General features: G+C 36.9%; 7 protein-coding genes across 7 annotated transcripts; 2 read left to right on the top strand and 5 right to left on the bottom strand.

Moving 5' to 3' along the window:
- The first annotated feature begins 1,006 nt into the window (after window positions 1-1,006).
- LOC106339712 lies at window positions 1,007-3,526 on the top strand. The gene is made up of 7 exons (XM_013778569.1): window positions 1,007-1,437; window positions 1,526-1,674; window positions 1,934-2,606; window positions 2,685-2,788; window positions 2,877-2,985; window positions 3,062-3,121; window positions 3,200-3,526. The coding sequence occupies exons 1-7, from the start codon at window positions 1,137-1,139 to the stop codon at window positions 3,367-3,369; spliced, it is 1,566 nt and encodes a 521-aa protein (XP_013634023.1). The 5' UTR covers window positions 1,007-1,136; the 3' UTR covers window positions 3,370-3,526.
- A 1,000-nt stretch (window positions 3,527-4,526) lies between these two features.
- On the bottom strand, window positions 4,527-5,650 carry LOC106340082 (40S ribosomal protein S26-3-like). The gene is made up of 5 exons (XM_013778947.1): window positions 5,580-5,650; window positions 5,419-5,511; window positions 5,242-5,326; window positions 4,932-5,065; window positions 4,527-4,731 (listed from the first exon to the last, which is right to left on the bottom strand). The coding sequence occupies exons 1-5, from the start codon at window positions 5,580-5,582 to the stop codon at window positions 4,657-4,659; spliced, it is 390 nt and encodes a 129-aa protein (XP_013634401.1). The 5' UTR covers window positions 5,583-5,650; the 3' UTR covers window positions 4,527-4,656.
- Window positions 5,651-6,105: 455 nt separating this feature from the next.
- LOC106340451 (macro domain-containing protein VPA0103-like) lies at window positions 6,106-7,913 on the bottom strand. The gene is made up of 7 exons (XM_013779330.1): window positions 7,631-7,913; window positions 7,176-7,224; window positions 6,991-7,093; window positions 6,806-6,901; window positions 6,644-6,718; window positions 6,431-6,500; window positions 6,106-6,345 (listed from the first exon to the last, which is right to left on the bottom strand). Exons 1-7 carry the CDS (start codon window positions 7,901-7,903, stop codon window positions 6,268-6,270), a joined length of 744 nt encoding a protein of 247 aa, XP_013634784.1. The 5' UTR covers window positions 7,904-7,913; the 3' UTR covers window positions 6,106-6,267.
- A 132-nt stretch (window positions 7,914-8,045) lies between these two features.
- Window positions 8,046-9,966, bottom strand: LOC106340816 (macro domain-containing protein VPA0103-like). Its single transcript, XM_013779649.1, has 7 exons — window positions 9,710-9,966; window positions 9,350-9,398; window positions 9,164-9,266; window positions 8,974-9,069; window positions 8,790-8,864; window positions 8,580-8,649; window positions 8,046-8,252 (listed from the first exon to the last, which is right to left on the bottom strand). The coding sequence occupies exons 1-7, from the start codon at window positions 9,818-9,820 to the stop codon at window positions 8,100-8,102; spliced, it is 657 nt and encodes a 218-aa protein (XP_013635103.1). The 5' UTR covers window positions 9,821-9,966; the 3' UTR covers window positions 8,046-8,099.
- Window positions 9,967-10,169: 203 nt separating this feature from the next.
- On the bottom strand, window positions 10,170-11,767 carry LOC106340229 (expansin-A8-like). The gene is made up of 3 exons (XM_013779106.1): window positions 11,505-11,767; window positions 11,088-11,400; window positions 10,170-10,661 (listed from the first exon to the last, which is right to left on the bottom strand). The coding sequence occupies exons 1-3, from the start codon at window positions 11,659-11,661 to the stop codon at window positions 10,355-10,357; spliced, it is 777 nt and encodes a 258-aa protein (XP_013634560.1). The 5' UTR covers window positions 11,662-11,767; the 3' UTR covers window positions 10,170-10,354.
- Window positions 11,768-14,486: 2,719 nt separating this feature from the next.
- On the bottom strand, window positions 14,487-17,367 carry LOC106339785 (transcription factor RF2b-like). The gene is made up of 4 exons (XM_013778658.1): window positions 16,733-17,367; window positions 15,402-15,534; window positions 15,243-15,327; window positions 14,487-15,164 (listed from the first exon to the last, which is right to left on the bottom strand). Exons 1-4 carry the CDS (start codon window positions 17,158-17,160, stop codon window positions 14,749-14,751), a joined length of 1,062 nt encoding a protein of 353 aa, XP_013634112.1. The 5' UTR covers window positions 17,161-17,367; the 3' UTR covers window positions 14,487-14,748.
- Window positions 17,368-22,641: 5,274 nt separating this feature from the next.
- LOC106339185 lies at window positions 22,642-24,931 on the top strand. Its single transcript, XM_013777982.1, has 7 exons — window positions 22,642-22,653; window positions 23,006-23,054; window positions 23,153-23,746; window positions 24,223-24,285; window positions 24,372-24,571; window positions 24,658-24,731; window positions 24,820-24,931. The coding sequence occupies exons 1-7, from the start codon at window positions 22,642-22,644 to the stop codon at window positions 24,929-24,931; spliced, it is 1,104 nt and encodes a 367-aa protein (XP_013633436.1).
- Window positions 24,932-26,662: the final 1,731 nt, after the last annotated feature.

The raw sequence follows: 26,662 nt of genomic DNA on the forward strand, positions 1-26,662 counted from the left end.
TTTTTAGCACTTTAAATTCTTCCAATATTTCTTTTAGCTACTAAAATCTTAACAATTATCAAATTTAAAACTTATTTTTCATAATTTTAGGTTTAATAATGATAATTGGTATTTTTGTATTTATTAATTAAAATAATAATAATAATAATAAAAATTCAAATTTAGTTATTTGAACTTAAAAATATTATTTAAAATAGACTATTATTGTTCACAAAATACAAATATAAAAGCATAAAAATACAAGGTAAAATGGTAGGGTATGATGGCAAATTTTATTAAACACAACTATTGTAGGCCACAAAAATTATATGGTTGTTGAATTAATAGGTGAAAGAGAAATAAGATGATGTTGAATGTTAAAATGTAATATAGGGTGTTGAATACTAATAACCTTATAGATGCTCTAATGGCTGCACTATTGATTAAAATAAAAATAAATATAAAAACGAAGATAGTTAAACTTACAAAATGTTAGAGATGCACATTAGAGTTTTCATCATTTCACTTTAAAAAATTTCTGTGAATTTATATATAAAATTGTAAATATTCATATTTTACTGGGTGCACAAGCCCCAATAGTGTGTATACTGTATACATTGTGCCTTCGTCTCTGATAGTTTATCTGCTAGGTAATTACATCTTAATTCGTTGGTAGTCATTCTCACTCCTATTTCATGTGTGATTGTGAAACATCACTTCATACTAACTGTTTCCTTATATTTCAGGTTTTCTGTTTGCTTAATTTCTTTTTTAATAGATTAGGTTTATCCTCGTTTATTTGGATTAAATCCATGTTTTTGTTTGTTTGTTTTATTTGATTTATACTTTGTTTTTAGTTAAAAACAAACCAGCAACCGTTCTATACCTTTCTTGATTTATATGATGTAAACCAAACTCAAACCGAAATGTACCGATAAACCGACTATTTTAATTTAAACCAAGAAAACAGAACAATGTTTGGTTAACTTATTTATCCCTTATTTCCTCTTCCTCTGTTTCATCTGCTGCGCCGCTTTTCCTCTGCTTTGTACTTGCATATTTAGATAATATCCGTAGCCCTGAGCCTAAACTAGATTAGTTTTTTTCTTTTGTGTCAGAACTATAGAACCAGAGTTGTGTTTTGTCTGAAAAAGAACATGGCGGAAAAGGCGGGAGAACCAAGGACGACCAGAGATAGTATTTACAGAGTTGCAAGGAGTATAAAGAGAAGAGACAACAGCCTCTACAACGCTCTTAGATCAATCTACCAAGACTCACTCTTCGTAGACGAGATCTCGAACCTATGGCCAAAGCTTCCTCTCCTCGCTAACCTTCGTTGTGGTCTTTGGTATTCTCCACGATTCGATGCAACATGTTATTTTAAATCCACCGACGGTCATACCAACAACTTGTCTTTCAACACTTCTCGTCTCAATCTCCATCTTCCTCTTCTCGCTGGTAATGATTGAATATATAGTCAGATCATGATCTTAAACCATCAAGAAACATATCTTTATGCCTTTGTTTTTTTTCTTTGAATGGATAGGAGAGAAAGGAGGTTGTATCATCATTGATTCAACTCGTAAAGGAAAGAAGTTTCCAGATAGCATGTCGAAAACGATACCAATATGGTGTTGTGTATTGAACCGCTCAATATATAATCACTTGAAGAGATTATGTAACACTAATGATCCAGTGAGTTACATACATGTCACATTCCCTGCATTATTAGTACATTCTTTGTTTCAAGAAAACGCTATGCTATAGTTAGACGCCTTATATAGGATTATTCATCAGACGGACGCCTAGACCGATTTTTTGAACGACTAGACGAATTTTTTTATTAAGTTGTTTTAGATATCATTTCGTTTAGGTCCGATATGCCGAATAAAGGGACACCTAGACCAATTTTTAGAACATTATTTACAACCTTGTCTTCTTTGTTCTTGAATAGGGTTTCACTAGTGATGATCATGGTGAAAGCAGCATAAGACAGTTGTTAGATACATGGGACTGTAGTTTACATATGCCACTATGGGTTTCCAAGACAGAGAAGGCTTCTATTGAATCTCGTTTAGATGAATGGACTAGACAGTTAGAGGAGAGTGGAGCTGACATATCTTCTTTAGCTTCATGCTTGTGGAAGCCTTTACGTCCTCTTTGGGTTTCACAGAAGACAGTCATGTGGTTGAATGAAGTACCTGATCATGAGTCATGGGACTTCACTCCTCTCATCCTTGTCTCAGCTTCTGATTCTGGTGAAGTTCAGCAATACAGAACCAACTCAGAGTTTAGTTGGAGTTATATCCCTGGGGCTGGTGATGATGAAGAGAGTTGGTCAAGAGGTTTGTCCCCTAGTGTTTTCTGGAACCATGTTGATGATCTTATTGATTCAGGACCAGAAGTGTGTAACCAGAAAGTCGCGGAGATTGTTGAGAGTGATAGAGTGTATAGAGCTCAGAGGGGTCAAGAAGCTCCTCAGGTTGTTGTAAAAAGCTCAAAAGCTAATAATGGAGTCAAAAGTGACGAAACTTTATCTCTTAGTGTACCAAAACCTAGAGTTGGTGAAGAAAGCTTAGTGTCTTGGTTGGCATCAACAAATCTTGCGCTTGGGTCATCACAAGTAGGCGAGTTTGTTTTCTATGCTTTATATAAATCATAATTCACTCATGATTTTGCATTAACTATGAGCTTTTGTTGTGCAGCTAGTAAGGTGTTTTCTATTGACTGCTGCATATTAAACTGCGATAAAAATCCAGTATCAGTCCCTCCATCACATTTTGAAGAGCATTTGCATCTACCTATGATGGTATGTTTAAAAAAAAAAACAAACTCTTAACACATTTTTTTTTCATTCAAAACAAAGAATCATTATAAGAAGTGTATGTTTCCTCCAGGGTTCAAAATTTGATAGGTTTTCGATACTAAAGAACCTTCCCACCGCGGTGAACTTTGCTAAGATGAAGGTGAGTGTGGGGAAGAAGCTCTTAGTTTGTTGTCAAGACGGTAAGTTTGTATTCTTTTCAAAACATGATTGTATGTTTTTTGTACCTAATAATGTTGGTCTTGTGATTGATGATAGGGGAAGATATCAGTGTATGTGTATGTTTGGCCATCTTAATATCATTATTCAATGAAGAAGGTAATGTCATAAACTTGAAACACATATTAATCTAAAACACTTGAAATCTTTTGGTGTGTAATGTTTGTCATAACGCAGGAACTTTTGATGGTGGGAGATCTTTTGAAGAAAAGAGTATAACAAAACTTGAAATGCGACGGATGCTTATATTTATATGCAAATACGCTGTGAATGCGAGGCCATCTAGAGGGAATCTAAGGCAAGTTTTTGGTTTCCTTACATCGCAACGCGAAAACTCAGATGAATGAAGTAGATTCATCTTTTCAGAAAGAAACAGAAAATTTTGCAGTCTTTAGTCTTTTTAGTGCATTATGTTTTTTTTCTCAGATCATATTATGTGATGAGAGCTTTGCAATGGTCCACATAATCGGTGATGTTTTTTGATGAAATAATTTGTTGTGTACTTATTTATGTCTCTTGCTCTATCTATATTCATCATTATTACACTAAACATGCATAATCATCATTCTACCATTATTTGTACAATTCAAAGTAACTACTCTTATTTCAAACTATATTCATGAAAAGTATTCATGTTGGACTACTTTACCAGATCAACAAATAAACCAAACATGAGTAACAACTTCTTGAAGGAAACATGTAGCCTATAGCCACGGAAACTAATATTAAGATCGTTGAAATAAGTGAGGGATTATGAGAGTAATCACGAGAGTAATATAATTCAGAGATGTGAATTTAATACAATCAAGAGAGACGATACAATCGCTTTCGTGCACAGCAAGTTAAGCAAACAAACTCGAACGACAATGTAAGATGATTCTTAGGTCAACACAGACAGAAAACATGACTTGAGCCGCAAGTCTTCCTACATCTTGAGCTTGAGCACCGCTTGTTGTAAATGTCTTTGAGGGACGTCACTTTCCACATTAAGTAGTTCATCAGTGTCAATCATTAAAACCCTGTAGTTGAGTGACGTTATATTCTAGATTTAAGAGTTCATCGATGTCAAACATCAAATCCTCAGCTCCACCAAGACCAAAATTTTCCAATTGATGTTGTTCTTGGTACGGTCCGTTTAGGTGTCTTGCCACCTCTTTTAGTACTAGGAATATGATACTGATACACACATGACCATGGAGCTTGACACCTAGTTACTAGAAGAAAGTGAAGGCCAAAAAATCAAGAAGAAGTGACCCATTGGAACAGAGAAGTGAAAACTCCAAAAGTAGGGCGTTAGTATCCAAGGCAATACTGTAATTCGTGAAGCATTTTAAAGAATGAAATGGACTTTCTCAAGATGGTATGTCTTTGTTAGAGGCTGTAATGGCAGTATAAAATTTTCGATTTAATACAAAAACAGATCACTGAAGAAATGAAAAATAACAGATGGGGAAAATTGAAAAGAGCATTGATCTGTTGGAGCAAAACAAGACACAGAGGTTCAAAATATAATCAAAGTCGAAACAACCACTAATAAAAGAGATTCAAATTGTAGTAGTAGTATTGAGTAACTGAACCAAACATAAAGAGAAACAAAAACAGAAAAGCTGAAACAAAGATATGCGGAAGAGGCTTCAGGCACGCGGTGCAGCTGCAGCTCCAGCAGGACGAGGAGTCTGACCAGGTTGTCCAGGCTTGGGCGCATCCTCCTGGTATAAACCATAAATTACGAAAACCCAATAAGTAAAAATTCTTCATTCAAACAACAACAAAATAGAGAAGAGAGCAGTTTCACATATCATTTAGAAGTCAATAAAGAATATTGTGAAACAACTAAACTATAAAAGGAATTTTGGTTATTGCAAGATTCAACTGTGTTCTAAACTTAGGAAGAGGAAGAGATTAGTACCTTGCGTCTGACGAAACGTGGAGGGGGAGTACGAACCCTGCGGTTAGTGCGGGAACGGACTCGAACAACGTGAGAGTGAATCGCACACGAGACACAGTACTGCGTCTTCGCATACAGCTTAGGCAACGTGTACCCTACACATTACCAACAATTCAATTTCACACACATTTATAGTAACTAGACTCCGGTTTAATCCGGTTTACAGACTCAATAACCATTTTACAATAAACCAATGAACCAACATTGAACCAGGCAATCTTATACGCTAGCTAATACACATTCCACATCTTTTTTTTAATAAAAAGATTACCATCGTAGACGCTGGCTTCCTGAACATCTCTAATGGCAGCCTGCTCCACGATGTTCCTCACTATGAACCTCTTTATGGCCTTGTCCTAATCCACCACCACCACAATAAATCAAAATCCAACTCTATAGAGAATGTTGTGATTTCTATGGAGGAGAGATCGATTTTGGTAGTGCTTACTTTGGGGCAGCATTTGCCGCAGTTGGAGCATCTGATTGGCTTGACGTGGCCACGGTTGTGCTTGTTCCTCCCTCCGTTCCTACGCTTGAAAGTCTGCAGCAACAACAACAATGACGATTGATGAATCTAATCTAAGCAACACAAAGAGAAGATGAATATACCATTTCTTTGATACGCGACTGCGATCTCTTCTCCTCGTGAGCTGAAAAGCTGCTGCTAGGGTTACTCTCTTCCTGACGACGACTGGGTTAAGAGTGTAGATGGATTTTATTGCTTACTTTTAGGGCTTCGAGAGATATTGGGCTTTATTCTCTTTTAGTTTCTATTTGGGCTTTATTCTCTTTCAGTCTTGAATCATCTTAGTACAACCTATCATTTTCCTTCTTCTTGTTGTCGTTTAAATTCATCTCAATTTTATAATCCCTCAATATTTGGTATACTATATCTTAGATTGTCCATGTGCCAAGAACGCAAAATACAAAGGCGGATAGCCTAGCACATAGTGTCAGGAAACAGCCGTCTTTCGTCGTTCACATAGATCGCCATCTCCCAGTTTGGTTCACAGAGTCTGTATCTGTATGAGTCTGTTTATGCTGATGACAAAAAAAAAAAAAAAAAAAAAACTGCCAACCAAGTTGCTTGATTTGTAGTACGTGTTTGGTATAACAAAGATGCATAAAGCAAAAACCATAACCATTTACGAACAATCACAACGCTCTCAACACACTAAAACAAATAACAAATGTTTTTGTGTGGAGAATCACAAAAGGCTCTCATCACACAACACAACATAGCAATATAACTCATGTTTTACTCGGGACTACTTAGGCTGCAGCGGCAGAGGGAAGCTTAAGCTTCTTGTAGCACTTCTTTAGCTTTGTTTACCCACACGCTATAGATATCCTCGGCGAACAAAACAAAATGCACCTAATGACAATACGAGATTGTTAAAAAGGTATCAGTTACTGCATTGAATCCATGGAAGTGTATGGAGGAGAGAAGCAACCATTACCTCTTTAAAGTCGTTGGCGAACTCTTTGATGGTTGATATACCGACCACAGCAGCTTCATCAAAAGGATATCTAACAACAACAAGAACACATTCGGTACACAAGTTTCCCTTTTTTTTTTTACTTTGCACATAAAATGTTTTCTAAGAGCAAACCTGACTAGAGAAACAATAGAACGCGTTCTCTAAGTATCTGGCTGAGAAAAAAAAACTTACCCGTAAATCCCACAAGATATGGCAGGAAATGCAATGTACTTGATGTTGTTTTCCTTAGCCACTGTCAGACTATTCCTGTAGCAAGCAAACAGAGGGATGAACTGAGGCATATGTCTAGAAGACAAAAGCCAGTTAGGGTAGAACAAGAGAAACTGAGGTTACCTGTAAGAATTGGTGAGGGATTCTTTAGGGTTGACAGCTGAGTCGTAGATAGGTCCAACGGTGTGAATCACGCGTGATGCAGGCAAGTTAAAACCCCTGTTCCATTTGTTTGCAAAAAAACATCTTCATTAATCAACCTTCACTTAATTATACATGAGAAGAAGAAGAAGACAGAGTAAACCCACGGAGTGATTCTTGCTTCACCTAATGGACAACGGACACCGGGACGAACTTCAGAGACCTCATAGCACGCTGCTCTAAGCTGTGGCCCAGCAGCTCTATGTATTGCTGTCACAGACATAGATAATCACAAAGTTCATACCAATAACAATGGGGTTTGGAGATCATCAAGGTTTCGTAAAAAAATCACCTCCATCAGCACCACCACCACCTAGCATTCTCTCATTTGCTGGATTCACCTGAACAAACAGACTGCTTTACGTCAAAAGTAAACGGTGAATCACTAGCAGAGACGTGATTATAATGTGTTCTATGGGAATGATAAAGAGCTTATCAACCATTTATCAAAGAACGAGGCTTCACTAACTTATGCTCGTTCTTGGATAAATGATCAGTGTCAGATCATTGGAGAAGTACTGATCGAGAAGGTGAGGCTTACAATATCACCAAATAAGCCGAAAAAAGATTGATAAAATCCTATTGAGTATGACTCCAACTCCAAGTGATCATTTATCAAAGAATGACTGTTAATAAGAGCATAAGCACATCGTTTGGCTGATAATCATATCTAATTTTTACTAATCTATCCACATTCTGGAAAGGTCCTGCGCTAGGGTTCGACAAGGACTGAAGGAGAGGGCTTACAATAGCATCGGAGGATGCATCAACGGACCATTTGGTGATGTCGCCTTTAAGGATTTGGAGAATACTAGAATCAGACAAATTGAAAACAGCTCCAGAAGCCATGGATGAGACTGTTAGCAATCGGGAAGAAGAGAGAATAGATGAAGAAGATTCACTCCCTAACGGCGAAAGTGGCGGAGACGAGTGTCGAAGCCTGATTCGAGCAAGGATGGAAGAGCTCGAGTGTAGTTTTGGGAGAGTCGCGCTTCCTGCTACTGCACAGAGTCGTCTCATCTGAGTGAGTCTCGAGTCCTCGCCAAGGTTTTGGCCCATTACTTGTTAAAAACTTGTTATTGGGCCTCGGTATGGGCCTGATCAGATGAGAAAAGAACGATAAAAGAGTGTATCATACACATCTTTTCCCCTTATTTGAGAGTCACGAGACGGATACAAATTTTTCTACATGGTGAGATGAGACGGTCTTTAACATTTAGGAAAAACAGTTGAGTTTACTGAAGAATCCACTTTTGGTTGTCCTCGTCGACGGGGAGGATAATATTATGTCTTGTGGCGAATGTGGCAACTCTTTCGCCGTGTTCACCCACGTCGTGTATGTATCGTCGCTGAACAGAACAAAATGCACCTGTGGAAAGATCCAACACTTGTCAAAAAGAGATTTTTCTTGGACTTTTGTTTCAGACCAAAGACATCATTGGCAATAACAGTCAAGACCGAGTGTAAAATTCAAAGGTTTGAATCAATCAGGAAATAAGGGATAAATGATCAATACATATTTTCTTTTTGGATTAATTTGGGAGCCCAACAATCTATATACAGTATACATATTATTAGCCATTTGAATTTTGGAGGCCGAAACAAATGTTTTATCTTTGATATGTTCATGACCATAATGGAAAAAGGAAGCAAAGGGTAAATGAAACTAGCTATAGTTGGAAGGCAAGAAATTTACCTCTTTAAAATCTTTACCGAACTCCTTAACGGTGGAGATAGCTATAGAAGCAGCTTCATCCAATGGATACCTAACAATCAGATACAAAACAAAAAGTTTTCATATCATGTGTACTTGTCGTTCTCTAAAGATTAAAAAAAGTCTGAAAACATATGTTACCAACAACTTATATATCAAGTTTATGTTTATTCTAAATATCTATAACTTTACCTGAAACTACCACAAGATATTGCAGTAAATGCAATGTACTGGATATTGTTCTCCTTAGCCACTCTTAGACTGTTCCTGTTACCAAAACAAAATATTGAGATACACAATCTACAAGAGAAAGCATAACTGAAGAAGTAACAGAAATAAACACTTCACTATACACACTAAAATGCATTTTTTTTACCTGTAGGCACTTTCTAATAGTTTCTTAGGATTCTTCTTAGCATTATACACTGGTCCAACAGTGTGAACCACATGAGATGCAGGCAAGTTGAAACCTCTACTCATTGCAGAAAACAATCAACAAGCTCAAAACTCAGAACATTTACACATTAAAGAAGAGAACAAAAAAAGTGAAAGGATCAAAACCCCACGGTGTGATTCTTGCTTCTCCGGTGGGACACCGGACTCCGGGAAAAACTTCTCGAACTTCATAACATGCTGCTCTCAACTGTGGCCCAGCAGCAGCATGAATGGCTTTCCAATTAATTATTTAGACTTTAGATCACATTCATTTAATGATATTTTTCAGACAAAGAACTTATATAGAAAAGAAGTACCTCCATCTGCACCGTTACCACCTAGCATACGCTTATTTGCTGGATTAACCTGGAGCAATCGTATTTTCCATAATCTCCAAGTTCAAACTTAAAATATAATCAAGGCGTCAAAAAGAATCAGCCTTCTGATTTTCTAAATTGTAACCTTATGTATTTATTTTGTTAAGTATGTGAATTTTCATTAACTTGTAATGAAACAAGAGATACAATAAGGTCTGATGAAATCAAATCCTAGTGCATCTAAGAAAGCTAATCAAAGCATAAGTGTGTAGAGAAGTCACAAAAAAGGTAAAAAGACTTTCCTTATGTATATAGAAATATGACCTAACATAAGAGGAGAGAGCGATAAAGAGAACTTACAATAGCATCTGACGAGCCATCGACGGACCACTGGGTAATGTCGCCTTGAACAATCTTGAGAACACAATTTTCTGACAACTTGAAAGCAACTTCTTTGCCGTCACAGTCCATAACCTTGATTGGCTTCCGCTTTTCTTCAAGTCTCCGACGTGAATCTTACCGTTTGTGAAAACAAAGATCAAGAACAGAGACGAAGATACTATTCTTTCACGCGGTTATCGACTTGTAACGATAGTTGACTCGACTCCAAAGTTAAAATGCTCTTTTCTAGGTAAAACGTCTATATTTTTTTTTAAGTAGAATAACTCTATTATAGAAATAAAATTTATGTCTCTATAATATTTTATATTCTCTAAAAATAAAATAACTTTATTATAAAAGTATACATCGAAGAAAATTCAACGTTCTAATAGAGTTTTTATGTTTTAGAAGAAAATGTTGAAGATATTCTAGTATAAATTTGATTTATTAATTTCAACTTGCTTCCTTGCAGGCACGACAAATACAATCATTGTAAGCAACATCTCGTAAATAAGAGACACACAAAAAAAAAAGAGAAGAGGGCTAGGTCTAGTGGGTGTTTACGAGCCACCTCAGCAATACGCAGCCACACCAGCACCCCCAAAACGAGCATGATGTGTGGACTCAGAACTGACCACCTTGGAAGGTTTGTCCGAACTGCCAGTTAGAAGGAGCCACGTTATTGCTAACGACGGTTCTACCATCGCTGGTGGTGACCTGGAACGAGAGGCTCTGGCCGTTGAGGTAAGAGTTGCTCTGCCAGTTTTGGCCCCAGTTTCTAGACATTGCTTGCCAGGAGCCTGTTTTTGAGCCTCTGATCGAGACGGCATGGACGTCGCCTGCTCCTCCTACGTTTGAGATAAGAACGAGGTTGAAGTAGGAGTGTCCGTTGATGGTAAACCTTATCCCTCCTTTCTTCATACACGGTACTCTGCGTTTACACAACAACATATCTTAATTCATTACTTTAGTTTTAACAGTTTGTTTGCTAGACCATGTTCAACAAAAATTGACCATATGTTAAAATAAATAGTAATATAGTTTTTTTTTGACTAAAATAAATAGTAATATATTTTTAAAAGGTAATAGCTCCATCTATGTTTTAAAAAATAAATAAATTATAGACTATAAATTTAGAAGCATAACTAAAATTTAAGCTCTAACTTATACATCTATTTTATAAATGTTAGAATTTTTGTTTTTAGGATATAGTTATGTTCGACCGTTCCACTTGTATATGCTAAAAAGGGAATGTTCCGTGTTTACACATCACTCTTGAAAAATGCGAGAAATTAGGGTTTGAAACTATTGCAACTTTATTACTTGCATCCCAAGCATTAAGACAAGTAAAACCGACCTTCGGAAAGAGACAGGGACAATGCCGGCGCGGTACTGAGCGATTTGGAGAAAAACTGGCTCGGCTAGGTCGAAGTGTTGAAGAGGAGGATTGCACCATCCACCGTTGTCGTTGGAGAGACCAAAGTTCGGTGGACAAAAGTTTGTAGCCGTGACGGTGATAGTGGAACCGAGACACCATCTCGGGTCATCGTTGCACTTCATCTCGTAGCACGCACCGCACGTGAGTCCGTTGTTGAACAGAGCCGTACTTAAAGCTGCCGTGTTAGTCCCGTAACCTTGGCTATACAGATTCCCATAGCCACAAGCTCCACCTGAAATATGTAGGTATAGGTCACATGTTAGCTAACATACGCACGTATAAGATATTTGATTAGCTATTAGATAACATAAGCATATTTTATTTTCTTGGTCATACCCATGGTCCCGGAAGCGTCTCCGCCACCGTAGAACGTGGCGTGACCACTTTGCCAACCTCCGTAGTCTCCATGAGTTCCTTGGAGGGAGAATAATAAGCTGAGTATGGATAATATTGAGATCATAGAATATTTGGAGTTTGATGTTATAGTATACATTTTTGTTTTTGTTTTTGTTTAGGAAAGAGGTTGGTTTATTCGGTTTTGAGTATTGGATATGATTAGGTGAGAAATGTGAGAGTGATATGGAATCAAATGTGGAGGGATTGAGTTTATATAGAGAAGTTTTGGAATTTATAATAGAGGCAAGAGATAATATTGTTAAAAAAATGTTTATTTATTAAATGTATTATTGGTGTGCCTCTTCTTTCACCTTTTTGGGCATTCAAATATTTTATTCAAGTGTTCTCTAGCCAATTTGCGAGAGGATTGTGCCTGTTATTTCTCGTTAAATCCCAATGTATGTCCTTATCAATTTCGGTATTCGTTCATGCAGTTATATACATGAGGTTTTCTCGTAAAAGATGGAGAGCTTAAAATTCAAGATTGCCAAATGTGTAACTTGTTTGGATAACTAGCGGTAAAAGTCAACAATGTATGCCACCGTTTATCTTGAGTATAATGTCATTTGATTTTTTATAGATTTTTGTTGCGGCCAGATTTGTATTTATAATTGTATAATATATGTGAAAAAAAATTAAACAGTTAGGAAAATAGAGGAAAATATTCGTATTTATGATTGTATTCTGAAGGAGACTTTGAAGGTTGTGGCCACATGCAAATGTTGCGGTTAGACTAACTGTGATTACTGATCAAGTGGCTCCTACTTCCACATGCTTCATTTCGCAAGTCTTTATTAACTTGTCTCTTCCATATAGATTCTGGAAGTTTTGGATATTAGATCTTTAATCTCTTTAACTTTTAAAAATTCAGATTTAAAAACATTTTGTACTAAAAAGGGTTTGAACTAAAAAAATAAGAACTAATTCATTACAATAGCATTAAACTATACTAACACTTTGGCTTCTTTCGTCGTTTTGCGTTGGTCATATGATCATATATTTTATTTGTGTTGAAGAGAATACAAATTAACGACTTCAGTATGTTCAAAGCTACTTACAATTTTTTTAACAAACTTATGAGATGTCAGTTTAAAACTAGTATTAGTTCAGAACATTTATGATGCAATCTGTATTTGTTATTGATCCATTTACACAGTGCTAATCTTTAAGGTTAATGTGAGAACATTGGAATCGGGATGTAGTGATATTGATAAATTTTGGTTTTGGGGTTTGATTTCTGATATTATTTTTTTTTTGAACATAAAAGGGTTAAACCCGAGTTTATTAAAGACACATACCTAACTTCGGGTAGAAGTACAATTCACAGATAGACCCTTTCCTGAACATTCAAATGAGTCGAAAGCAATAGCCCATATCCGTATGACAAGCGGGGTTCGAACCAGGGTTCGCCGTATTGGGTTTATTTTCACAAGCGCTACTGGACTACCACTACACCTGTTAATTTCTGATATTATTTAGCTTAGCTATTTATGCATTGACTAGAGAGGTCACTATAATGAATCAAAGAGAAAATATAAAGTGATAAGTTTTAAATTTGGGATTTGATTTCTGATATTATTTCGCTTAGCTATTTATGCATTTGACCAGAGAGGCCACTTCAATTAATAAAAGAGAATTTACTAAGTGGTCATTTAGATGGTCCTACCGCACATGCAAGAGGCCCTTGACGTGTGAGGCTCCTCTCACGCAATTTTATGATACGTCATTTTCGTGGCCATATATGGTTCGTTTTTAACTAGGTTCCTTCATGATTCTCTGATAATGTAAAAATGAGTTTTTTTCTTCCGGCAAATTCAATCTTGTTTAGTGGATGTTGAGTCAATATTTTCAAAATAAAATCACAACAAGAAAGATTATTTGCTAGTCAACACAAGCTGGTACATGTATGATATATATACACTATTAAAGATAGATAATGGGATTAGCTTCACTTTTTGAAAACTACCTTGTTTGGGTAAAATGTTCTTGACAAAGAATCTTCAAGTGGTTGAGTTCGTTTGTTTAGTAGTTAAAGTCTGGGAGCCATTCTCAGTGTTACACACTTCGCTACCAATCTGATCGGACGGGTGTAAATGCTTAAGTTGCTTGTCACAAAAAGCCTTAAACTTAGAATCATGCATCTATCTACATTCTCATCTATACTAGCAGGAAGAACAGCAAGAATTAGATTGAAACCAAATAGAAACGAACTGTTTAATTGTATCCACAAAAAAGGTCACGTGAGATCTATCCAGAATGTACCAAAAGAAAACAAAAGGGACCACATTTTCAGTAACCATCACAAGGTGATTGTCTCTTACTTGCCCCAAAACTGTTGGGACTGGTCATAAAACTACATTCCTGAAGAACGGTCACTGTCCCAAAGAGAACGCCATTTCAATGACCCAACTTCTGAACCGACACAAGATAAACTTAAGTTCAGTTAAGCTTTTCTGAAGATATAGTTCAGAAATTCTCATGTGAGTATTTAATTTTTTTGTTTGGTAGTTAGGGTACCGTTAAAGTGGCCTCAACATTTGTGTCTAGACTCTGTTAACAAGTAACCCTATTATAGTTTGTAACCTTAAGTGGGCTTTTCCAAAATATTTATAAGTTTCTGATGAAATCAATGTTCAATAAGATAACTAGACGCTTGAGATTATTGATTAAACTGACGACTAAACTGATTTTTTTGAGTGTTTAGATCGATTTTTTTTTTAAATATTTATATCTAATGCCGTTTACAGCGATTTTTAGAACACTTTATGAAATTATCTTGGTCTGTAGTAGTTGAATCATAGTGTGGTTTTATAAAACTGAAAAAAACAGTCAAGTGATTTCAGACTTTAGGGTTTTATAGGAGTCCTAAGAAACTTGTGCTTCAAGCTCAGGCAATATGGAACTATGATGCGAGAGGACATGTAAAACAAAACAATATCTTGTCTGGTTTGAGGCAAAGCCAAATCCAAATACAACCATCATTTACAAGGATGATTGAAGAAGCAACTAGTAAAGGAAACAAAGAGAACATACAGATGAATAAGGAAACAGAAAAATCAGAAAAGTTAAAAACACCTGTGGTCTCTAAATTGAAACTTGAAACCAGTTTTACAGAAATAAAAAAATGAATCAGACGACGGTCAAGGGAGAGTAAAAGAATAAGGTTTATCAACAAAGGCAGCTTTCACATGGTGCTGCTGCTTTCACTGACAGTATCAGACCTACCAAAGTTCGAACCTCTGCCACAGCTGCTAATGTCAAGCCCCTGTAACCTTCCAAGATGGTCTTCATGCATTGCCTCTGCAAAGGAATGAGACTGACCAGAGGCGTTAGAAGTAGCGTGGTGCATAAGCTGAGGGTTTTGGTTTTGGTTCTGGTTGCTGTTAGGCTGGAAGAGATGAAACTGATGAGTCATTTGTTGCAGGTTTTGAGCATCGGTTTGCTGTTGTTGTTGCTGATGATGTTGAAAGAAGGATTGTTGTTGTGGTTGTTGAGAGTATTGCATGTGTGACATTTGGAGGTTATAAGCATCAGCTTGTGAGACTTCTCCGGTGGCGAATTTGAGCCTCTCTACTTCCTTTTTCAGTTGGTCGTTGAGTGCTGCGTACGGAAGAAAGAATCATTGATAAAATGAACTTAAAACCGAAAGAGAAGAGAAGGGAGAGGGTTTACACATACCATCTCGCAACTTGGCTTGTTGTTCCATGACTTGTAAACGAAGCTTGAGCTCTGTGTTCTCAGATGACAAACCAGTTGTGTCTCTCTGTAAGAAGCAAGTTATTAGGCACAGTAGAAGAGAATGTAATGTTACTACAAATGAAGTGTGTAATAAGAAACCTGGAACAAAGAGAGCTGTGCTGAGAGGGTGGTAGCTTCGGTTTGCAAGGTCTGGACTTTCCTCTCGAGCTCCATTATATAACGAGCCTTTCTCTCTTTTGAACGAGCAGCAGATTGTCGGTTAGCCATTATCCTGCACCAGAGTGAGCCATACAAGATCAGAGAACTGTAGCATTAATCAATCAAATTAAATGTTTCCATTTCTAATGTTATAAGAGTTTAGAATAGTCATGCCATTACCAGAGGTTCATCACAATTTTAGAAACTCTGAGATTAAATATATCAAAATCCCACACAAAGTTTAGCCCGAACTTTTCCTAACCAAGGCTACTTGAAAATGTAACTTTCATTTCCATACAGTTGATTACTAAAAGGGAATGTGAAACTGTTTCAATGTTACAAAATGAAACTGTTTCAAGCAAAATGAGAAGTACCACACACAAAAAGTCATCATTAGATAGGATCTCTAACCAAAATAAGATTGTACAACAAGCTTGAACCGATAAATCAAACAAAAGCTAGTCCAAAAATATCTAGTTGACTACTAAAAGGTAATGTGAAAAGGGATCATATCCAAAGTTTGAATGTTACGAAATGAAACTGTTTCAAGCCAAACGAGAAGTATCATCCCCAGTTATTAAACTTGTCTTTAAAAATGTTTTTCCTCTCTCTATTTAAATTTAAGAATATAATTGGTTAAACTTTTGTAAGGTTGCATTAGATTCTTTTGTTCGTTTTTTACATTGAACAAAAGAGAATAGCCGATTACGAAACAGTCTCAACTTTTTTTCTTTCTAAAACTCAATTAACTCAACTAACTTAAACAAGAAACAAAATAATCATTTTAATCACACAAAATAATCAATTAACTCAACTGTTTCAACAAGTTATCACTAGATAGGATCTCTAACCAAACAAGATTGTACAACAAGCATGAACCTACAAATCTAGTCCAAAAGTATCTAGTTGGGGGGACATCACATCATCATGAAAGAGGCGTATTTCCATAGAAACTCGTTAGCATTCTAATCACAAATGGGACCCTCATGGTCTCTCTCACCCAAAAAAGACCTAGCAAAAGCTAACTAAAAACTCAGTTACCGTTGAGATTCTATCTCAGAGTCAAAGAAAAGTAATGTAACACGTAACTATCAAAACGTACATATCAACACCAGCACAAAAAAAACTCATAAAGAAACTGTCCTTTTCCCGCGAAATTGATCTTAACGAACTAAACAGAAACTAGATTTCAATTTTTATCAGATTATTTGCACTATTACAAGAAACAAACAAAAAAAAAAAGACACGAACTTTGAGGTTAAAGACGAAACCTTTTAGCTCGCTTAGGGTCAACGACCCAAAGCTCAGCGAGTTTATCAGGAGCCATGGCTTTCTTCGCCTCGATCGACTCCAGAGTCGAAGACCCACCATCAACCGAGAGGCTGTGCCTGTGCCTAGGCCTCGAGTCCCCAGCCTCGGGAAACGGGTTATCGGATCTCGGAGCGGAGGGTCCAGCGGAGTCGGATCCGGATCCGAGTTTCTCGATGTCCATGTACGAGCAGAAGAGATCATCCTCGGATCCGAGGTCTTCGAACCCTCCGAATGGTTCGGAGAGATCTAGATCTTCGGGGAGGCGGAATTGAACCTCTGAGTGAGCTCGCCGGTGGTAGGGACCACGGAACGGCGTCGACGTCGGAGGTGCGGTGGATAGAGGTGGTGGGCATTGGTTGGATTTCGTCGTGTTGGAAGGATCGTCCATTGTCTTGGGATCGTCTCCTTCTCTTCTCTCTGTTTCGTGCCTTCTCTCTCTCTCCTCTGTCTGTCTAGCTGTCGGAATCGGACAGCGAAAGAGAGATTCAGATTTCACGTTTTTCTGTCTTAAGATGATGGCACGACGTCGTTTGCGCAGCGTATTAAGAAAGTAATTAAAATCTATGGATATGTAATTTGTTATGTTTCTTATGCATGTTAATCATAGAAAATCCGACCCTATTTGTTGCTGTTTTTGTTTAGATATTTCTAATAATTTAATTGCACCAAATCGTGCATTAAAAAAACGATTCTTTTCCAAATTTAAGTATTTATTATCATTTGTAATATTTTGGATACATATATTACAAATTTTCAAAATAAATAAATATTACAAATTTGTCTTTAAATATGTTCAAAAAAATATTAGAAGTTTTAAACTTGTCTTTAAAAATGTTTTTCCTCTCTCTATTTAAATTTAAGAATATAATTGATTAAACTTTTGTAAGAGCATCATTATTGCAAGTTTTTGTGCTTAGGTCCTTAATATATATATATATATGTATATGTATATACTCTCTCTGTTTTTTAATGTTACATATTCTAGATTTTTCACACATTTTAATAAAACACATTAAATTTGCATATTTTTTTGTGTTTATCTTTGTTTCATAATTTTAAGCCAATAACAATTCAGTAAGTGCAATTAAATTTTTTGAAATTTGCAATTAGTAAATAAAACATGTCTTGAAAATGTAAAAAATGGATTTTTTTAAAACAAATTTTTTTCCTAGAATATGTAATATTAAGGAACAGAAAGAGTATTATATATGCGTATATAATTACGGGTTAAAAACTTTACGGAAACTCAAATCGAAAGTTCCTTATGTATATATTAAGAACCCAAGCACAAGGACTTCCAATAATGATATCCTAAGGTTGCATTAGATTCTTTTGTTCGTTTTTTACATTGAACAAAGAGAATAGCCGATTACGAAACAGTCTCAACTTTTTTTTTTCTAAACTCAATTAACTCAACTAACTTAAACAAGAAACAAAATAATCCTCATGAAATGTTGAATATATAATTGTTATAAAATCATTACGGTTATAATATAGGAGTACTCTCAACATGTTCGTTATATTTTCTGTACAAAATAACATTGGGACGACGGTTTATATCAATATAAACAAAACACATTATATTTGTTTTTTTGGTTTATCCTGTGTTTTATACTTTGTGTTTGGTATTTAAATCATCTGTATAACCACTACTGAACCGGGCAATTGAGTTGGTAGAGGAAACAAACTTAAAACTACATAGATGATTAGCGAAAATGACATTTTGCTAATACGGGAGTTTATATTATACGATAGAGAGATATAAAAGGGAGCGAAAACGCGAGAAAAAAACTGTTCACTTATCAAAATTTGAATTCAAAAGCCCCTTTCTTTCTTCTTCCTTCTCCATTCGTTCTCGTTTGCGTGTGTAGAAATATGTCATCTTATCTTTTAAGTCTCTCAGCCAAGGAGAAGGTTTACTCAAGCTAATGTTGGTCTTATGAAAGGCACGTGAGTTAGGCATGCTTTGGCTAACTTCAAGTGGAGAGTCATTAACCACTTAAGCTGAAGATATTTTCTGAGCTTCATCAAGTCGTCGTCATCAAGAGACGAAGGAGTTACGACGTCAAGCGTCTGCAACATAATCTGAGAAGAGAGCTGAGAAAGCTCAAGACTGTGAGCGAGAGCTCGATCGATCCGGAGTGAGAGAGTCAAGGCTGAGTGAGAGAGTTCGCGACTGAGAGCTCGAGGTAGTGAGAGAGCTCGCGACAGAGTGTTGGAGCTGGTGAGAGAGAGAAGGAGATTCTCTGTGTATCTAGGCTCAGCTTCTTGTATCTTCTTCCTCTATTCCATTTGTATCTCGTGGTGATTGTAACCGAGACAGGAAGAACACAAGTGTAACCTCCGGTGATTGTACTCTTCTCAGTTTCATCTATTGGAAAGGTTGAGAGACCTAATTCTCTCTCCGGTGAGTATAGCGGCTTCTCCACATCGGAGGAGTGCGGTGAACACCGGGTTAACAAAAACTCTTGTGTCGTTTACTTTCTCGCTTGATTCGATTCCACACTGAGATTGATTGTTTGCGATTAGATTGCGATTTGAGCTACATTGAAGCTTGCGGGAAACCGATAGAATCCTCAACAGCGTGGACTCCTCCTGGCTTTTCTTTGAAAATCAATCTACCTCTGGTGTGTAAAAATGGACGAAAAGAGAGAAACTTCATCTGGGCCTTCGTCGCAACCGCCATCGATTCCTGGGGTTTGCTCCTTTTAAAGCTTTCCCGATGACTTTCTTTCTTCTTCTTCCTCAAATCTTGCTTTCTTGTTGCAATTGGTTTCATGGGTTGTGTTCTCTGTCTCTTTGGGTCTTCCAAATTTCCCAGCTTTCCGGCGAGAAGCGCGGTAACGAAGATGGTTCCGAAGAGAAAGATGAATCAGGTTCTAAAACTGCAACATCTCGATTCTATTGTTGTAAACCTTTGTAAAGAACACACAGATTATAAGAATGTATCTCTTCTTATTAGCTTAAGAAAACTAGCTCAAAAACTTAAGCTCTCACAATCACAATATTCCTCACACATCTCATCTCTCTCTCGACATCTTTATATATAGATGTTTACAATCCTTTTCCTATAAGTAATATCATATCTAGATATATCACAATCTCTTTATCTTTATCTCTTTATAATCTCAACACAAATAGGATTAGGATTGCCTTTTCTCTCAATCTTCTTTCAAGCTTATCCCAACAGATTCTGGTAACTAATATTACTCAAATTTAGTCTTAAAGAAAAGATATTTGTCACTTAAATTTTCTGATGATTTGTTATAAATTTTCTTGCTTTTATTGTTACAGATGTTTTGGCTAAAGATGTAAAGCCTAAGAAGGCCAGCTCAGTTTCTAAATACGATGATAGATTAGTTACTAACGCTTTGCCTGAGACTCGTACCGTGAAAGATGTTACTAACTGTGAGACACGAGGAGGAGTACATGTTGATGAGGTTACTGAATCCGTTGTTGTTATCCCACGTGACGCTTCCCTTTCACATCCTTATCAAATGTCTTCGGCTTCGAGGTCTCGCGTTGTGATCTTCTTAACTGAGGTTGATCTTCTTCGCTCTCTACATCACTTTCTTGATCACTAGCGGTAATTGTCTCATCACCATTAACAATTGGTTTCTTTTCTTCTTCATTGTGTACATTGTTCTGTTCTGTGATCCCATGATTTCCAAACACTCCGACCGTGACTTCAAAACCTCCATCACTACTTTCTTCTATCTTATCTCGTTTCCAGTTCCATCCTTTTGTCTCATCAAAAATCACATCTCGGCTTACCACTATCTTGCTTGTCTGTGGGTCAAGGAGGCGATATGCCTCAGATCCTGGCTCTGTCCCAAGATGGACAAGCATCCGAGACCTATCATCTAGCTTCTTCAAGAGCTTCGAGTCCACTTTTGCATACCCTATGCATCCGAAAACCCTCAGATGACTCACATTTGGCTTTCTCCCACGGTAAAGATCGTATGGCGTCTGATCCTTTAATGCTCTTGTGGCTATGCGGTTTAGGAGATAGGTAGAGTGTCTGATTGCTTCTCCCCATAGTCGGTTAGGGACTGACATATGCTTCATGATGCTCCTGGACATCTCCATCAGTGTCCTATTGCGTCTCTCCACCACTCCGTTCTGTTGAGGAGTGTACGGAGCGGTAAGATGTCGTTTAATTCCACACTCATCACAGAACAGATTAAACTCTTTTGAAACGAATTCTCCTCCCCGATCTGTTCTGAGAGTTTGAATGTGCTCTCCTGTTTCTTGCTCTACAAGTTTCTTGAAGATTTTGAATTTTCCAAATGCATCTCCTTTCTCCTTAAGTAGTATGGTCCACATGTATCTCGAGTAGTCATCGATGAGGACAAAAACGTATTTGTTCCCTGCACTTGTGCTTGGATTAACTGGTCCACATAGGTCACCGAGAATCAACTCGAGTTTCTTTGTAGCTCTGTATGCGGTAGACTGTGGAAAAGATTGTCGTGCTTGTTTTCCCAATAAGCACGATCCACACACTTTCTTCTCAATGTCAAACTTTGGAATTCCCATGACCAGCTCTCGTTGCACCATAGATTTCATGGTCTCCATGTTTATGTGACCCAACCTTGAATGCCACTTAATTGACTCTGATGTTGTTGTAGTCAGAAGTGATAGATCCTCCTTAATCCCCATACGAACTTTATACAACCTGTTTTTGGATCTTGTTGCTTTAGCAATAAGTTTCCCATGGAAATCTCGCATTATCAAGCACTCTCCTTTCATTCTCACATCACATCCCGCTTCAGTTGCTTGCCCCAGACTGATTATATTGCTCTTGAGATCGGGAATGAAGTACACATCTGTGATTTTCCTCTGTTCTCCGTTTCTGTCTATAAATTCTATTGATCCTTTCCCTTTGATGTCGATTTTGGAATCATCACCGAACCTGACTTTACCGCTCACAGAATCATCGACATGGGAGAAGTATCTTCGATCACCACTCATGTGATTACTAGCCCCATTGTCTAGGTACCAGATGTTGTCATCTCCATCTCTTCCATCGTAGTTGCTTGGAACTATCTTCTCTTCATTTAAGTATACTAACTCATGCATCATCAGTTCATCTGCCTCTTGAGTCGACGAGTTGTCTACTTCTTGTGTTTCTTGGAGCTTAAGTAACCGATCCGGACAGTCATACGCGACATGCCCTGTTTTGTCACAACGAAAGCAAGTGAGCCTTGATGCATCTCTTGGTCCATTGAATCTTCTACGACCACGTCCCCTATTGAAGAAGCGTCCTCCACGACCTCTGCCTCTAAAGTTGTTGTTGTTGTTGTAGTCACGAGTTTGCTGTTGTTGTGGCTCCATGTTCGCATACATCAACTTATTTTGATCTTCTTGATTATCCTCATCTTCGGCAACACGCTCCTCATAGGCTTTCAGACGTCCTATAATGTCCTCAAAACTTGTGGTCTTGAGATCTAGGACTTGCTCTAAGGAAGCTACGATGTGTATATACTTCTTCCGAGGCAAACACTTGAGAAACTTCTTAACCAGCTTGGTTTCTTCGATTTCCTCTCCTAGTGCCATTGACTTTGACGATAATTCTGATAGTTTGCCAACAAAATCATCAATCGTCTCTGTCTCTTTCATCTTAAGTCGATCGAAATCAGCCATCAACGTTTGTAATCTCGCCTCTTTGACACGCTCAGCTCCCACATGTCTCGTTCGAATTGCCTCCCATACTTTCTTTGCATTGTTTAGCTCTCCAACCTGTAGTATCAACGCCTCTGGTATTGACTGAAAGATAAGCGCCACAGCCATGTTGTTCTTCTCGTCGTCTGTACCCTCGGTTTCGACAACTTCCCACACCTTGTGAACCTTGAGTAGAATTTTCATCCTCATGGCCCACACGGTATAGTTAGTTGCAGTAAGAGTAGGGCACTTGATCGATGAAGAGCCTCTATCCTTATTGGAGACCTTCAACGAAAAGCTGAAAAGAAAAAGAGAAGAAGAATTATATATTGTTGTAAACCTTTGTAAAGAACACACAGATTATAAGAATGTATCTCTTCTTATTAGCTTAAGAAAACTAGCTCAAAAACTTAAGCTCTCACAATCACAATATTCCTCACACATCTCATCTCTCTCTCGACATCTTTATATATAGATGTTTACAATCCTTTTCCTATAAGTAATATCATATCTAGATATATCACAATCTCTTTATCTTTATCTCTTTATAATCTCAACACAAATAGGATTAGGATTGCCTTTTCTCTCAATCTTCTTTCAAGCTTATCCCAACAGATTCTGGTAACTAATATTACTCAAATTTAGTCTTAAAGAAAAGATATTTGTCACTTAAATTTTCTGATGATTTGTTATAAATTTTCTTGCTTTTATTGTTACAGATGTTTTGGCTAAAGATGTAAAGCCTAAGAAGGCCAGCTCAGTTTCTAAATACGATGATAGATTAGTTACTAACGCTTTGCCTGAGACTCGTACCGTGAAAGATGTTACTAACTGTGAGACACGAGGAGGAGTACATGTTGATGAGGTTACTGAATCCGTTGTTGTTATCCCACGTGACGCTTCCCTTTCACATCCTTATCAAATGTCAAGCGCACTGGAAAAGCAAGAGTCTATGCGGCAGTGGATGGAAATGAAGCGGAACGGTTATCTCTCAGGCCCTTTGGGTGGACCTGTGGCGTCGAGGCCGCGAAAGCGTAAGAAGAGGAGAGGAGACGATTCTTCAAACAAGACAAACCAAGTCCCTAATAAGAAGAAGGACCAGCATGTTGTTGCTACCGCGCCGCCAAGTGGATTGCTGGCGGGGTTGAAACCGGGGATCATTAAACATGTCAGGAGTAAAGAAGAGGTCTACTCATCTCTTGAAGCTTTGATTCGAGATTCAGCTAGAGAAGATAGGGCGTTAGACTCTAAGGTATCAGATCATGCCATTTCCTTGACAAACACGGAACAAGCCAAGTTGCTTGCTGTTGAATGTTAGTAGTGCCTTTGATCATGTTTCAGTTTCTTCTAAATAAAAGCAGTTAAGATTACTGATTAAAGTTAATCTGGAAGCTGAAGGATAAATGTTAGTGTACATTATTGCATGATGATTAGTTCGTTGTAGAAGTGGAAACAGGAATGAAATGATTAATAAGGCAAAAAAAAATGTTTATTTCCTTTTTTAGCTGCTACTGTTACCAATAAAAACAGTTTAGGTTTGTTTAAAAAAGGAAAGAAATGATTAAAAAGGGTAAAAAAATGTTTATTTCCTTTTTTAGCTGCTACTATTACCAATAAAAACAGTTTAGGTTTGTTTAAAAGGAATGAAATGATTAAAAAGGCAAAAAAAAATGTTTATTTCCTTTTTTAGCTGCTGCTATTACCAATAAAAATAGTTTAGTTTGTTTAAAAAAGGAAAGAAATGCTTAAAAAGGAAAAAAAAAATGTTTGTTTGCTTTTGTTTCTTTAGCTGCTACTGTAGCTTCACAGTGGTTGGAGTTTCTTCACCAAGACCTCAGCGAACGGCTTTCAGGTGCGTATTTACTTATTTTGAAGAGGCTTCTCAAGTTGACTTAGTTTTAGTGATCTGAGTAAGATCTTATGATGTTTTTGTTGCAGCTGTGAAGGAGAGTAAGAATAGAGCTGATGATACTTTGAAGGCCGAGTTGCCACTTCTTGTCTCATCATCAAAGGAATCTTCTTCTGCCAACCAGGAATGTACCTCTGGTGATGAAACAGTAACAAAGGCGCATAAGATGAGGTGGTCTGCGAAATTTGATGAGTTTAAGAAACGTCTCAATGATGAAGAGAAAGATCTTGTGCGTATATACATTATCTACTGCGTTTTCAAGTCCGAATGGTTCTTAAGCTCAAGGCGGTGTTTTAATGTATTTGAAATTCGCAGGATAGCACGTTAAACCACGTGAAGGATATGCAGTCACGATGCAACGAAGGTTTACGCCAGATGAATGAGGCAAGGTGAGGAAACTAAAGACCAAACAGTCCTGTTGAAGCGCTTAAAAAGACCGGTTTAACCACTTTTCTTGCTTTACAATACCATCTGCAGTTTGGGGAAAGATGGGACCAGTCAGGAGACTAATTTGGCGGTTCAGGCGGCTGCAGCATCCATTTTTTCGACCTGCCGTTATCTTCTGTCAAAGATGAAGCCACCAACCTAACAGTTCTTAATCCCTTTTGTTTATTGTTAACCGGGGATCGACTAATAGTGTAAATAACAGGCGATTGATAGTTTTGTCATTGGTTAACTAACATTAGAAGAGATCTTTTGTAATCACTGCTACAAATTAAGCTGGCATTTGCTTTAATACACACGTTGTCTTGTTGCTGTTATAGGCACATAATGAAATGTAGCATCTCATTTCTCCTGACCAAAACAATTACAGATGCTGATATATGAGCTAGAGAGCCATGACGGTGCCGTTTCAGATACTGTTTGAATCCATTTTGATGCACGACGGTGTCCACAAAAGATATGATGACATTAAACACACAGTAACCTGAACTCACCATTTTGTTTTACATCAAAGATTCTCCATACAGAACAAACTCGGAAACCGAAACCAAAGTTAGTAGGATCGAGTAGTAGCAGGATATATGAAAAACCATGGCCTGGTTTGATAAGTTGTCTTCTCCTTCTTCAGCTGCTTATCTCAAGGGTTTCAGTCCCAGAGATGCTCTCAATCTCAAGGGTTCCATCTTCCTTCATCTTCTTTTTCTTCGGTTCCTCCCTGTCCCGGTCATCATCACTATCGCGCCTTCTACGATCCCTACTTCTGCTTCTACTTTTACGCCTTGCTCCGTCTCTTCTGTCTCCTTCTCTATCTCTTACTTAGTTATCGAGAGAGCAGCAGCGATATTTGTAGAACATTTGGTTAAGTGCTATCGGCTAAATCCAGCTTTACAGAGTTCGAATGCCCACTTTGCATGTTTTTTCTTTCTCACAATGAATTGCTGCTTTGATAGTTTCACTATTAGTAGCATTTTTCTTACTTTTGTTTTAGCAATGTTAATGTACTTTTTTTGGTTAACATATCTTTTCCTTTGTTTATTTGTATTTCAACTTTATATTTTAATTTCTTTTCTGAAGCACATTCTAAGCTCATTGTTTATTGTTTTTTTTCAACTTTACATTCATTGCTACTAAATAAATAATATTAACATAGTAAATAATGTATTATTTAATTTAATAATGCAGTTTAGTTCCTTATAATACAATGACCAAAAACAAGTTATGTAAGATATTAACATATTACTATATATGTAATAAACATAAAGACTTTTGTATATATATTTTCAACTTAGTTTTAGCTGTAGCATTAAGAACTTGTACATTTTTTAAATAATTCCAAATATTATTCTATAAACAATTTCATAAATAAAAGAAAGTAAATAATGTTTCTTATTTTTTATAGCTTATAGTAAATTATTTTTGATTAACATTTTATAATAAAAGTAACATTTTTTATTTATTAATTTAATATTATAAATATAATTATGTGCTCATGTTAAATTGTTTGTCCGGCTCCACCAGTGGGTCCATGTAGTAGTCTCTATCAGAATCACGATTCCACACCACCAACAGCTATGGTAAAATTCTAAAAAAAAATTTGTCAACGGTCAAGCTATAACTCATAAAACAACTAACTCAGCTTACACGAATAAAAACACAGACTGAGCTATATAATAAACATTTTATATTTGCAAATGTATAGGCATGCTATATAATACATAACATTTCTTTTAAGTAACTAAAATAAAAATGATATGAAACGGAGTAGACCTAGTTTGATTTTTTTTTTTTTTGCAATGATAAAAATCGCAGTTATTATTTACACAACAGAGACTGAAAGTTAAATAAAAACCCCATTATTATTGACATTTTTTTTAAT

This window comes from Brassica oleracea, chromosome C4, assembly GCF_000695525.1.
Source record: "Brassica oleracea var. oleracea cultivar TO1000 chromosome C4, BOL, whole genome shotgun sequence".
Classification (NCBI taxonomy): domain Eukaryota; kingdom Viridiplantae; phylum Streptophyta; class Magnoliopsida; order Brassicales; family Brassicaceae; genus Brassica; species Brassica oleracea.

Bases quoted from the DNA above. Each gene is read 5' to 3' on its own strand.
- LOC106340816 (XM_013779649.1), bottom strand. From the start codon at position 9,820: ATGGACTGTGACGGCAAAGAAGTTGCTTTCAAGTTGTCAGAAAATTGT. The intron at 9,070-9,163 runs GTGGGGTTTTGA...TGCAATGAGTAG, and splicing joins GGAGAAGCAAGAATCACACC to AGGTTTCAACTTGCCTGCAT. The intron at 8,650-8,789 runs GTAAAGTTATAG...TCTGATTGTTAG, and splicing joins ATATCTTGTGGTAGTTTCAG to GTATCCATTGGATGAAGCTG.
- LOC106340082 (XM_013778947.1), bottom strand. The intron at 5,327-5,418 runs GTAAGCACTACC...GTGGTGGATTAG, and splicing joins GCGGCAAATGCTGCCCCAAA to GACAAGGCCATAAAGAGGTT. The intron at 5,066-5,241 runs GTAATCTTTTTA...GGTAATGTGTAG, and splicing joins GGAAGCCAGCGTCTACGATG to GGTACACGTTGCCTAAGCTG.
- LOC106339785 (XM_013778658.1), bottom strand. From the start codon at position 17,160: ATGGACGATCCTTCCAACACGACGAAATCCAACCAATGCCCACCACCT. The intron at 15,328-15,401 runs GTTTCTTATTAC...TGCTTCTTACAG, and splicing joins CACAGCTCTCTTTGTTCCAG to AGAGACACAACTGGTTTGTC. The intron at 15,165-15,242 runs GTATGTGTAAAC...TTCCGTACGCAG, and splicing joins ACAAGCCAAGTTGCGAGATG to CACTCAACGACCAACTGAAA.
- LOC106340229 (XM_013779106.1), bottom strand. From the start codon at position 11,661: ATGTATACTATAACATCAAACTCCAAATATTCTATGATCTCAATATTA. The intron at 11,401-11,504 runs GTATGACCAAGA...TACATATTTCAG, and splicing joins AGACGCTTCCGGGACCATGG to GTGGAGCTTGTGGCTATGGG. The intron at 10,662-11,087 runs GTCGGTTTTACT...GTGTAAACGCAG, and splicing joins GTCCCTGTCTCTTTCCGAAG to AGTACCGTGTATGAAGAAAG.
- LOC106339712 (XM_013778569.1), top strand. From the start codon at position 1,137: ATGGCGGAAAAGGCGGGAGAACCAAGGACGACCAGAGATAGTATTTAC. The intron at 2,607-2,684 runs GCGAGTTTGTTT...TTTGTTGTGCAG, and splicing joins GCTTGGGTCATCACAAGTAG to CTAGTAAGGTGTTTTCTATT. The intron at 2,986-3,061 runs GTAAGTTTGTAT...GATTGATGATAG, and splicing joins CTTAGTTTGTTGTCAAGACG to GGGAAGATATCAGTGTATGT.
- LOC106340451 (XM_013779330.1), bottom strand. From the start codon at position 7,903: ATGAGACGACTCTGTGCAGTAGCAGGAAGCGCGACTCTCCCAAAACTA. The intron at 7,094-7,175 runs GTGATTTTTTTA...TGTCTGTGACAG, and splicing joins TGGTGGTGGTGCTGATGGAG to CAATACATAGAGCTGCTGGG. The intron at 6,719-6,805 runs GTAACCTCAGTT...TGCTTGCTACAG, and splicing joins TCCCTCACCAATTCTTACAG to GAATAGTCTGACAGTGGCTA.
- LOC106339185 (XM_013777982.1), top strand. The intron at 23,055-23,152 runs GTAACTAATATT...TTATTGTTACAG, and splicing joins GCTTATCCCAACAGATTCTG to ATGTTTTGGCTAAAGATGTA. The intron at 24,572-24,657 runs GTGCGTATATAC...TGAAATTCGCAG, and splicing joins ATGATGAAGAGAAAGATCTT to GATAGCACGTTAAACCACGT.